Genomic DNA, 12,788 nt, shown 5'->3' with positions numbered 1-12,788 from the left:
CATTGCATAGAGTACAATCTTGTAGAAATTTCACCCCCCTACGCCAAATTGCTCCTCTGTAATTGCAAAGACTTATCATGAAGTCTTACCACCCATCCTTAACGCCGACTCCAATTCCATGCAAACTCCAACCATGAATGTTCATACGATCTTCTATAACGACTATAACGTCTTCTTAGTGTCATGACTGTGGGCATGTCCATTGTGATCGTGATCGTGGTCGTGGTCGTGTCCATTCAATTCAGGTTCAGGGCTTTCTCGTGGGCTCACATCTCCACTGATAAACTCATCGAAAAGGGAAGGTTTAGCTTCATCTCTTGGTACAAAGCGTACTTTTACTCGTCGAACACCTCGAACCTTTGAGCCGACCATTTGTCTGACACTATCCTCTACTTCTCTAATATCCTCAACTGTCCATCCCTTGGGTACGGCAAGTTGAAGCTCTATCAGATAGTTCTGTCCGGACTTAACACCCTCGACTTCTCGTAATTCCACTTCTGACCCTTCTGTAAGATTGAGCAGACTCTTTTGTACCGCTTTTGTGACAGACTCCTTGACCTCGGAGTCGATTCCTCTATCTGCCAATTCGTATAGCGCTGATATAGTATTGCCCCATCCAGCCTTAATCACGAGTAATGAGATGAGGAATCCTCCAACGGGGTCCAACCAAGCTGCCTCGTGTAGGAAATTTGCTCCGAGAATTGCGAAAAGGGTAACGATACCGGTGAGGGAGTCAACTCTGTGATGAATCGCATTACTGGCTAGAACTGAGCTCTTTCTTTCTCGTGCTACTTTCATTGCTGTGGAGATTCAAGTCAGCATGTGATAAATCAACGAACGATTTGCCAATGGCAACTTACTTGCTTGGTATAGGTATTCCTTGACGACGATTGTACCGGCAGCTAGCCAAGCAGCGTGTAAACTAGGTAGTAATGGCCCATGGCTATGACTATGTCCATGTGCATGTGCGGCAGCTTCTGCGGCCGCATGGGCATCTAAGAAGAAATGTGCATACAGGATCTCAGAACTATTCAAGCACATAAACATCCCTCCGAAAAGAAGCATGCCACTAACACCCAATGATCCTAAGCTTTCAACCTTTCCAAAACCTGTTGGAAAGAGTTCGGTTGGAGGTTTGAGACTCCAGGAAACTGTCGCCAATGTAAGGATATCACTGGCAAGATCGGTGACACTGTGCCAGGCATCTGCCAACATAGCTTGAGAGTTGAACATGTATCCTCCTACTCCTTTGGCAACCGCCATGCCCAAGTTCGAATAAAGTCCAATCCGAGTAATCCGCACACCGGCATCGTTCTTATTCGTAGAGGTGAGGTATGTATTATCATGATGGTGATGATGAGAGTGGCCCGCGTGTGAACGCGTTTGAGTAGTTGTGAGAGCGGTCATTGAATTGAGTAGTCTTGGATTGAAGTTATCGGATAATGATTGAAGTCTTGGGAAGGATTTAAGAGGAATGTTGTAAGCTTTAGTACTATAATTGAGTAAAGTGGAATCGAAAGCGGCAGTCTGCAATACTCGGGCAATTTGATATTGAGGTGTCCTTATGTTCGACTTAAACCCCAGTGTGACGACAGGCCTTAACGAAAAGCGTCCATGGGAGAAGCAATGAAGAGGCATGGACATAAATAATTTATTTTTGGAGTTAACCATAAAATAAGAAATGTATTCTACCCGGACAATATCCTTTTCGTGTACACCCTTTCTAGGCGTTCATTAAAAGTACTATGTGCTTTTACAAGGAGTGTTATGGACCACGTTAAGGGTCGATGGATGTACTTTGTACGGAGCGTAAGGGGAAAAATTATATTGTAAGCTTAAAGTGGAAATGGCATTATTGCTTAGTGAAGAATTAGAAAGGAATTAGCAAACGTTAGATGGAGTGTGGAGTAAATTTCTACGAGTACAGCGAGGCTTTCGTAAGGTTAATATCGAATTGCATAAATGAATTCGCAAGCCAACCTTCCCAAATGACGACGATTCCCTGGGGATGAACCGTTTTTGGACGAGACGGTAGCCAGTCATCGAAAAGCCATTTGAAGACCTAGGGATGCTTTGGAAATCAGATGAAACTTACAGGGTGAAGATGTCACTCTATATAAACATATATCTTGGCCCTTGCGTGGCCTTTGGATGAATTGCATCTAGGGAATGTCACTGTCGAATGTGTATCTCCACATCCGTGATATAAAATGGGAGCTACTTGTATGTACAGAGTACGTATGAGACTTTGGGAGGTTTGGACCGGGAATCCTTTCTACCGGCATTCATACAAATACCTAGCTAGGTCCTGTATACAGTTGGAGACAGTGGTTACTTCAGCCGAATATCATCCTTTGCATACCCGACTTAATATTCCGAGCTTGAAGACAGTATGTACTGTAGTCGTATGCCCACTCGCTAGATATGCGAGTTTGGCTATTCGTTGTGCTCAGCGGAAAAAGCGACGATTAGACTACCTAAGAATGGATACCTCGTGGATAGATACGAAGATACCGGTGGATAGGTAGACAGATGATAGCCTTGCATTGACTAAGCCACTATATCATAGCCTGATCCGCCACCAAACTAATCATGACGTTAGTATATTTTGAATCTCAACTCATTCATTCTATCTACAACCTTTTGTATCCTCGAGCGCGTGTCTAAATGCTGAATGCCAGATCCATGATCATCCAATGCGAAAACCTCTTATGAGAATACCCTATACGGGTCCACTGCCCCCTCCATCAATCCTACCACGAAGCGCAAACTCATTACCGGGGGCGATTCACGCTCTGTCGAAATTCCTCACTGCCCCGCCTTCACATAACCTTCCGGATGGAGTCAAAGACCCACAATCAACAGTAATTTTGTCAGGAGCCGGCATCTCTGTGGCTTCGGGATTGGCAGATTAGTGAGTACATTGGATCTTTCATACCCATAGGTCGTTGTTTCATCTGCTGCAAGAAGAGGTGAATCATCTACTGAGGGGCTTCTTGCTTAGCGAACAGGGTATATATGATATTGCATATTAACCATCCGGGACTCTATATATCATCCAGTGCCAAGCTCACATTGCGTGGACGATTGCTAACCTTCCATCCCCAATAGTCGAGGTTCGAAAGGCACATACGTGTTGAATAAATCATATCGACCTGTTTACTATCATGAATTCATTGCGAGCGACCAGGCACGTCGAAGGTACTGGGCGAGGAGTTTCTTAGGATGGACGAATTTACACAAAGCCAAGCCGAACCCCGCCCACTATGCTATTAAAGACCTTGCCGATATGAACATTGTAAAGCGGGTGGTCACACAAAACGTTGATTCATTTCACTCGGAGGCACATCCAAATTTGGCAACTGTTGAACTTCATGGATATCTTCGAGCTTTGACATGCGTCACCTGCCGAAAAGACTTACCTAGAGATGTTTTCCAAGAATCTTTATCAAGATTGAATCCAGCATGGGCTGCATTTTTGGCTGAAATACTTGAATCTGGAGCTTTAACTACGGAGGACCCAGAAGACCGACGAGCAAAAGGCATGAAGGCAAATCCTGACGGAGATGTTGACGTACCCGGAGCACCATATGACACCTTCAGATATCCGCCGTGCCCTCATTGTCTTGAAAATCCTCCAATCTTAAAAGATGGATCGCAATCGATTGTGGAAGTTGACGAAGAGGGAGCTTGGAAAGCAACGAGTACAGCGGGTATATTGAAACCCGCTGTGGTCATGTTTGGGGAGAGTATTAATGCGCAAGTAAAGGAAGCCGCTGAACAAGCAATTGATGATTCCGGTAGGCTGTTAGTGCTGGGAACTTCGCTTGCCACATACTCTGCCTGGAGATTAGCACGACGTGCTCAAGAGAGGAATATGCCTATCGCAATTTTGAATCTGGGCGGGGTCAGAGGTGAGGAGGCATTCTTTAAGAATCTCTCTAGTGGCCAAACTGGGGAATTCGGTGTACGGGCCGAACTAGGAACTGATGTAGTTCTACCTGCACTTGTTGATCAATTAAATCGGATCGGCTTCACGTCTAGAAAAGACGACGTTCAAACTCCTTACGAAGCACGACAGAAAAATAGCGGTATGTTCAAGGACATGCTATCGTAGAAATACATCCATCAATCTTGTAATCTTGTATAGTAGACCATTTTTTGTACATAAATTTTCTCAATAGAATCCCGAGGGCACATTGCTCTTGTTCTTCGCGTTTTCGGGAGCCTTCTTTTTGGTCTCTGGAACGTCAACATTCTCTGGTTTAGATTTCACTGCGGTAGATTGTTGTAACGCTGCATCTTCTCGTTCGATCTCCTGTAAGACTTTATCCAGACATATTAGAATCATACCCCAAGAATTTAATCATGAATAACATATATACCTTCTTCCCATTCCCGTTCTTGCTCTCGATCTCCAACTCCGAGAAGTGCTTCAACGTCAGGCTTTTCTCCATTTCTTATTCTCTGAATAATTTCTTTCAATACTCCAATTTTGGCATCAGCGCGGCGACTGAAAGTTGTGTATTCATTTCTTAAGGCTATCATCTGAATTGACATGGATCCAATCAGAAGGAAGATCCATATGAAAAAAGTCGCAGGATTCCAATCTTTAGATTTCGGCTTTTTGCTTACAGCTCGTTCGCTTTTTCGAAATGGTTTAGGAATCAGATTCGCCCAGAACGAAGCCTGAGTGACGCTTTGAACGGCATATTGGCGAGACTGAGGGAAGAATAATCGTTGTTGAAGAACTGTGCTTCTGATAGCGGGTGGCGCAGAAATCAGCCTTTTAATCATCGTTGATTTGTTCATTGTAAACGGGTTGAATATTGTTGTCAAGATGTAAATAGGTAGGGGAACAGTATTGAAGTTGTAAAAATTGAATTTCCGTAGGGCTTTAGGATGAGCCGAAAGTTTTAGGTCTGTGGTTGCCTCGGAAACAAAGTCAACAGGGGACATCCGTTTTTCGATTATGGAGATTGATGATTCTTTACATCACTCGAAGACGACATCAATTGTTTTTCTTTTACCTTTTTGGAATAATGTCTAAGTACCAATAATACTGTTTCTTTCTTGACAGAATTTCTATTGTAATGAATTCATCACAGCAATCCGCGGATGCTGTGCGCGCCGCTATATCTTCGACAACAACATGTACTCCAGCAACAGTCACTCTACTCAGTGACTTATTATCTTCTAAGGCGACTACAACCCCAAGTACTTCTGGATCCTCAAAACCAATAGCTAAAGCGACTGCGAAACCCACAAAAAAAAGCACAATTCGAGCTCCTACGTCGCGGTCTAAAGTCAACGAGGCGGATAAGGAAAATGCGAACGCAGACGATAATGTAGAATTGTTGTCTGCAAAAGAAAAATTCACACTGGCTACTGAAGTTGTAAACAATACATTAAAAGTTTTAACAGAAGCGATCAAGGTACCATCTCAGCCCCGGAAAGCTCCAACTACCAAGGAGAAAGCAGCAGCTCGCAAAGGGCTTAGAAGATCAAGTTCAGTTCCTCAAGCACCATTACAGCCACGGGCTTTAAATCGAGTTTCTAGTTCGCCCAACATTTCAAAAACTCGAGATGGATCCGCATCGTCAACATCAGCATGCTCTCCCGGAGTTCGATCGGTTGCGGAATGCGCCAGGGCTGCCTTTCTGTGTTTACGAGGAATCCAAGCTGCGAACATAACAGGCCTTACTATGCCACCTCTACAGCTCGAAAACGGAATGTCTGTTCTGGTTGGAAAATTGCTGGCACTTGGTTTAGAGGATTTGGCAACTAAAGAGCTTAGGATCTTGAAACGACGGTTGGACGTGGAAACTGAAGGGAAGAGTGCGCCAGTAACCAAAGATGCAGCTTCCGCTTCAACACCACAAACTTTGGCTGAACTTTTGGATTTTGGGGAGATCTCAACAACGGGTGCGAAATTAGGTCTGGTGATTACAACTCAGTTACAGGCACTAAGGCTTATGATTGCCTCCCGGAAACCTAAGTCCATTGAAGCCGCGATGCCATTTCTACGACCCGGACATGCCTCCTCGCCTGTAAAACTCCTTTTGAAAGCCGCCGAAGATTCAACGCAAGTGAACAAGTCTGCCCGTCAACTTCAAACTCTGTCGGACATGCTTCTATCTATGAGTCCAAGCGTCTCGTCCTCAGAAGATGCCACCGCTGTGGACTGTAAAGTCAGCATAACACCACAGGCGGCATTCATATTACAAGCTTTAGCTCTCGATGTACGCTTATCATGGTGGAAACTTGCAAATCATAAAGGAGATGTTGAAAAGGATGTCTTTGATCCTTTCCTTAGATGTGTTCAAGCGTTTGCCCGCCGAAGTCAAAATGAGGCTGATAAGGTATATACAAAATGCTCTAACGCATTTTCGCATCTCAAAAAGTCATCATTGAAATACGAAACCGACGGGCTTAAGTCGGCACCTGCCTTGATTGGAATATACCGTATACTAGGATCCCTTTCTAAAGAAGCTAATGTTATTGATGAAGCTATTGAATGGGTTGGAATGGTCAGAAATCTTCTTGATTCTAAAGCCGACTCCAATGCTAGGCACAGTGCTCTCACAGCTCGTTTAGTTTCTCTCACTCTGCGGGGTTCTCAACGCGAGCAAACAGAAAATTTATTGATCGAGCTGTTGGATGTGCTAGAGCAACCATTTAAGGGGGAGGCATCTGAAATCGATGAATTATTGACAGAAGTCTCTTCGGCAAGGAGAGCTGCTATCATTGCGATTTCGAACCCTGTGTCTGAGTTGTCATCCAATACAAACGCTCTATCGCCCGAAGTCCGTCAAATGTGTGAAACCCTCGTCTCCTTATGCCCTCGACTATCACTTCGCTATATTGGTAAGAAACCGGATGAAAATACCTCAAGCAAGGATGTTATGCGATTCGAACAACGCAGGAAATTTATCACCAAGCCCTCCGTCCATGCAATTGATTCTGCATTATTCTTGATCAAATTGCTTCTGAAACAAGAGGCACCAGTATGGGAACGGATAGATTCCTTACTGCAAGATTGTCTTGCATTGCTCGACCGGCTAGAACAGGGTTCTATGGAAGATGAGAACTTCAATGCGACACAGTGCTATATCAAGATTTCTAACCTTTACTTCATGTATTTTCTTGACTTACGACGTAATAACGATGCTGGCAAAGGAACTCCACAGACACGAGTAGTTCTCCGAAGGTCAATTGACTGTCTTAAATCAAGGCCTTTACCGGACCGGAACGCTGGCCTTATGTCTATGAAACTGGAACGAATGGCGGATCTTTCCAAAAGCAAGGGTCGATTTGACGAACTTTTCAAAGCCCTTGTTATGCTACGAGATGAGACGGTAGAAAATGGTGTTTTGTGTAAGGTGGTCGAAAACGCCAAAATTCTATCTATTCGCAAAGCTTGGGAGTGTAGTGACGATGCGCAAGTTCTCGCTCGGACTATACAGTCTCTAGTAAAGGTTTATCTCAGTCACCCAGAAATTTCTCCCGAACCTTGGCTTTTCGGTCTCTCTTGGACGGATGAGCAAAAGGGGGCTGTTCTTGAACATGAGTTGGATATCTTGACCGGCCTCGCTAATCCCACTTCTGTTGTCATGGACTTAAAAAGCAAGGTGTTTGAGCACCTAGTTTCCTTGTACGACTTGAATCAATACCCCGTGCGCAGGCTGAGGGCAATGACCATATTTCAACATTCGCACAATGAACAACAAGACGGTTATATGGTTGAGACACTCACGGCTCTTATGAGCAAGTCTATCGATATTGACACTACCAAGGATTCTGGTTTAGCAGGCTACTTGAGACATTGGGTGGCTATGGCAGTAAGTATAATGGAACTTCAGAAAGATGAAATTTGCATCAAAAATCTGAAGAACTGCATCGTGAACTGGCGAACCATTCGTTCTGAAGCTGAAAATCTCACTGCTTTGCAGCTTCGCATTGAGAATATCCCGCAGCTCTTGCTTCACTTACAGTCACTTGCCAACTTCATGGAAATGCGAGGTCTAGAAACTGACAAGCTTGTCATTCTTCGCCTTATCGCTGATTACAATGAACTCTACTGTGAAGTATCTGGTCATAACGACATTGTGTCAACTTACAGTGCCTTGGGCCTCTCGTGGCTTCAACTTGGATATTCTGGAAAAGCTGGATTAGCATTGGACAAGGCGCAAAGTTTTAGCTTGCGTAGCAATCTTGGCGCCAAAACAGATCTTCACATTGCACACTCACAATACATGTTAGCACTTGGAAACCTTGAAAAATGGTAAGTCCACAAATTTTATCCTCCAGAACCCACTGACATATGATAGCCAATTTCATCTAGAGTGTGCTGAAGGAGCTTTTATTCTGGAACGAAAGGAATTAGAAGAAGATAAATCGCCTCTCAGTCTTCAAGAAAAGACTCGACTGAATTGTGTTGTTGCAAAAGCTTCTTTGATTCGATCGATGCTTGCCATTGAACAGGGAGGCTCAGAATCTGCTCTTGTCCATGCTAAACAGAGCGTCAGACTACTCAGGCGCGCATGGGCTACCACCGAAGCAATACTTCGGAAAAAGAAACTGGCGGCTGTACCCAGAGACGATGCGGAGAAAGTAGTTGATGGGCTCTCCCAACTGGATATTTCTACAAACAAAATAGCGGGTCAACCCCAGCCGCAGGACAGCCCATCAGGAATTGGATTTTGGCCATTGGTCGCTCCTCTTTTCCATGGGTTGATTCATTTATCAAATCTGTACGCTCATCATGGGCTATTTCAAGAGACGTTACATTATGGAGAGCAAGCTCACGAACTCATTAAATCATTCAATTTTGATGGGCAGTCTGCAATAGCTTTGGCCACACTTGGAAACATCTGGACTAAAGCTGGAAACCTAGACAAGGGCACCAATTACCTTACAGACGCAGAAAAGTTCTATAAAGATGGGACCAAGGGCAAAAGTTCGGTCACAGTCGCATGCCAAATTGGACGTCTCCGTGGAATGCTTGGAGATCGTAAAGCAGAAATTGCATGTCTGGAGGAAGCAAATCAAACTCTCAAAACTCTCATAGACCCTGCATTTCTTGCAACCCTCGAATTGGGTGATATTAGTACGCCGGATGTTCCTGATACGTTGGAAACCGGAATTCAAACGCTCTCTATATCAAAACGAAAGGCACCAGCCACTCGAAAAACTACCACACGTAAGAAATTGCCAGTTCCCCGAAAGCCTGTCGTTCGTTCAAAAACTCCAACACCCGTGGAATCATCAGTTAGCACAGAGTGTCCTCAATTAGACTCTTTACGAGCAAATATTCTGTGGCAATTGGCTGACGCTCTCATGAGCGTGAAAAAAAGGAATGAAGCCCAGGTCTTCTTGGATGAAGCCAGTAAATACTCTAATAGCCAATTGGACGAGGTGTATCAAGGTCTCTCGGAGGCTCGATGTTTGCTTGTACGATGCATGGAACAAATGGTCTCCGATCCAGTATACTCTGTACTTCAAGACTCAACTCTCTCATTTCCATCGGTTGTCGGAAGTCTGAAAGGCAATAAGAGCCACGCCGAAAACTCAAATCCCGTACAACAATCACCACCTAGAAAAACACAAACATCGAGAAGTGGTCGTGGGGCAAAGAGTCCAAGTCCAGATAACCTTTTTGACAAGTTACACCGAGCTCAAGAGATTTTAGTGGAAACCTACCCAGTTGCATTTCTCGTTGCTCCAATCTCTGTTATGCACAAGATAACTTCACTCTTGAACAATGTCTCCATTTTGCTCTCTGCTGCAGGGCCAATCAAGGGAAGATCCCAACCCGGTCTTGCAAGTTGCTCCATTGATTCTGCACGTACTCTTGCATTCCGCAGAGAGCGCAAAGTCATCTTACAAGAGACTTGTATCCCAGAACTCGATGACCTTCGTTGGCCCGATTGTGGGGCTATGTCCCGGCGATCAAGTCTCGGCGCTTCATTATCATTCTGCGATATTCCGAAATTTCAAAAGGAATATATAGATATCCTCCCCAAAACATGGACTGCTCTCTCAATATCTTTGAGCGAGAATCGTCAAGAACTTTCTATCACTAAATTACAAACCGGTCATAGTCCGTTTGTACTTCGTCTACCTTTAGGGCGTAACAATTCCATGGATGCAGATGAAGAAGTATTTGGGTTTGAGCAAGGAAAAAGCGAGCTCTTAAATATCATTGATTCTGCGAAGGCCAACTCCCAAAGCGGCCCTAGCAGGACAGGTCGTGAAGCCAAACTTGCTTGGTGGGCAGAACGTGCAGAGTTAGACTCTCGTCTCAAGGATCTACTAGAAAATATCGAGAAGGTATGGTTAGGAGGGTTTGCAGGAATATTCTCTCAATTCACCAGAAAGTCGGATCTTCTCGCTCGGTTTCAAAAATCCTTTGAGAATATACTTGACAAGCATCTCCCTTCTCGTCGAAAGAGCAAAAGAAACTCTGGACCTCGTGTCACTTTGGACAGCAGAATTTTGGAGCTATTTATCGGTCTTGGTAATCCATCAGCAGATGATAGCGATTTTTCCGAACAACTGACTGACCTTTTATATTTCGTTGTTGACGTTCTTCAATTCCACGGAGAATTGAACGCTTATGCAGAAATTGATTTCGATTCAATCGTCATTGAAATCCATGATGCTCTACGTTGCTATCACGAAGCTTCTCACAGTTCGAGTCAGCACGACGAAGGAAAACATACTATCCTGATATTAGACAAGGCTCTCCACATCTTTCCATGGGAATCACTACCATGTATGGAAGGCTTGGCAGTCTCGCGTCTTCCATCACTTGGATGTCTTCGAGACCGAATTTCCAAACAACAGAAAGCGTCAGATGAAGGTCCAGAGGGGCATTACATCGATCGCAATAACGGCGCCTATATCCTGAACCCCGAAGGCGATCTCAAGAACACACAAACCACTTTCCAAGCTCCTCTAGAAGCACTTCCTTCTTGGTCCGGCATTGTCAATCGTGCACCTTCTGAAGAAGAAATGAAATATGAGCTACAAAATAAAGACGTCTTCTTGTATTTCGGCCATGGAAGCGGAGGACAATTCATTCGTTCTAAAGAAATTCGCAAGATGGAGAAATGCGCAGTGACAATTTTGATGGGTTGTAGTAGTGGTGCGCTCACGAATTATGGAGAGTTCGAATTGGGGGGCCAGCCGATACATTATATGCATGCGGGGAGTGCGGCATTGGTAGCGACGTTATGGGATGTTACGGACAGGGACATTGATCGGTTTGCGGGGAAGATGTTGGAGGGGTGGGGACTTTTAGGAAAGGAGGGGGAGAAAGGGGAGGGAAAAGAAAAGAAGAAGGGGGGAGGAAGAAAGAAAGGGAAAGAGGAGAAGGATGTAGAGGGTGGAGGAAAGTTGTCGTTGATTGAGGCGGTGGCACAGGCGAAGGGGGCTTGCAAATTGAAATATCTTAATGCAGCTGCGGTTTGTGTTTATGGTATTCCGGTTTATATTAGGGACTAGTATTGCCCAGAAGAACGTGTATATATGGGATGGAGGGAGTTGGAAATGGCATAAATGAAGTGATAAGGAAGTGATTCCTTGTCAAAATGGCGTATGGATAGCATAGCGTTACGGTGTTTAAGGCATGGTTATGGATATGGTTAGAGAACTGGTATTGTGTATATCCCTGTGTTTTAGTATTTTATGATCGATTAACAACGCGTTCTATTCTTAATGAAACGTCTATTACTGTTCAGAGCAGCTTTAATACATTGGTTTAGTGTTTCAATCATCTTGTTGATGGGTTGTGATATTTTTGTGGAGTATTCAACATGATGATCAGGTAAGCATTTTAATTTTTCGGAGACATTCATTTATGAATCTATTGAGTACACTTTCTCATTTAGTATCCGTTCAGGATATCGCCTTTCCTCGACATTCATATTTACCTATATATACCTATATATACCTAGTAGTTAAATATATTCATACTCGAATTCATTCAATCATCCTCAATCATCTAGTCATTTCTATCTACTCATCTCTTCTATACATTACACACCCAACATTCTCACCCAGATATAGAGAGAGCCAGAAAGAGATCTAGCCACGCGAGACTTATACTTGATATATGATTAATAGCACACACATGACTCAAACAGCATTGAAAAAAGTAAAGAGACATACGAGAAATTAGAGAGGGGTAGAAGGTTGTAGCATGTAGAAGTTGACCATGAATCTCCAAGACAACTGCATCTAGATTCCGAAAAGAAAGATTCGTCTCAACATACAGCGAGAGGAATGAATCAAGAGGAACAGAGAGAAAATAAGAATCGTCTCCTGTTTCACCCCAATCGTCCATTTCCATGTCGTTCGAGAAACCTCACTACTCGAATGGAAACGGAAAGTCAGTAGAAGATAAAATTTCAACTTTTAGTAGGGTCTCGAGGAGTATTGGTGTAAACCAATACAAAATGGGTCTACTGAATAATTCCTAGACACGTCTCTCATCTCACATTGCTCTTCTTTGTAGTATCGATTGACTGTTGGATTGTCTAATGTATATATAGAACGCATCATAAAACGAAGAATAGAGAATTGCAAAACCTCTCTACTCTTTCTTCAAAACAAGGAACAGGATAACGCCCATCTACCCCTTTCAAATCGATGCTGTACACTCATAGCTGGAATATCAAAGACAAAGACTAGAGAAGAAGAGCCGAGAAATAAATAAAAAATCATATCATAGGTAGGTCAACTATCTATTCCAGAGCCCTTCATATTCGCATTCGTTTTCATAA

At 43.8% G+C, this 12,788-nt stretch overlaps 4 protein-coding genes across 4 annotated transcripts; 2 read left to right on the top strand and 2 right to left on the bottom strand.

Annotated features, from left to right (window-relative positions):
* Nucleotides 1-162: 162 nt before the first annotated feature.
* Nucleotides 163-1,407, bottom strand: EAF02_006866 (uncharacterized protein; the record flags this gene model as incomplete). Its single annotated transcript, XM_038902914.1, has 2 exons — nucleotides 163-800; nucleotides 861-1,407. 2 exons carry the CDS (start codon nucleotides 1,405-1,407, stop codon nucleotides 163-165), a joined length of 1,185 nt encoding a protein of 394 aa, XP_038757235.1.
* Nucleotides 1,408-2,696: 1,289 nt separating this feature from the next.
* EAF02_006865 (uncharacterized protein) lies at nucleotides 2,697-4,117 on the top strand (the record flags this gene model as incomplete). Its single annotated transcript, XM_038902913.1, has 2 exons — nucleotides 2,697-2,914; nucleotides 3,112-4,117. 2 exons carry the CDS (start codon nucleotides 2,697-2,699, stop codon nucleotides 4,115-4,117), a joined length of 1,224 nt encoding a protein of 407 aa, XP_038757234.1.
* A 24-nt stretch (nucleotides 4,118-4,141) lies between these two features.
* Nucleotides 4,142-4,812, bottom strand: EAF02_006864 (uncharacterized protein; the record flags this gene model as incomplete). Its single annotated transcript, XM_038902912.1, has 2 exons — nucleotides 4,142-4,326; nucleotides 4,386-4,812. The coding sequence occupies 2 exons, from the start codon at nucleotides 4,810-4,812 to the stop codon at nucleotides 4,178-4,180; spliced, it is 576 nt and encodes a 191-aa protein (XP_038757233.1). The 3' UTR covers nucleotides 4,142-4,177.
* Nucleotides 4,813-5,093: 281 nt separating this feature from the next.
* Nucleotides 5,094-11,508, top strand: EAF02_006863 (uncharacterized protein; the record flags this gene model as incomplete). Its single annotated transcript, XM_038902911.1, has 2 exons — nucleotides 5,094-8,284; nucleotides 8,331-11,508. 2 exons carry the CDS (start codon nucleotides 5,094-5,096, stop codon nucleotides 11,506-11,508), a joined length of 6,369 nt encoding a protein of 2,122 aa, XP_038757232.1.
* Between the last annotated feature and the right edge of the window lie 1,280 nt (nucleotides 11,509-12,788).

This window comes from Botrytis sinoallii, assembly GCF_014898435.1.
Source record: "Botrytis sinoallii strain Bc 23 chromosome Unknown BSIN_011, whole genome shotgun sequence".
NCBI lineage: Eukaryota > Fungi > Ascomycota > Leotiomycetes > Helotiales > Sclerotiniaceae > Botrytis > Botrytis sinoallii.
The sequence above is the reverse complement of the archived record's forward strand: the minus strand, read 5'-3'. Positions and strand labels throughout refer to the sequence as shown.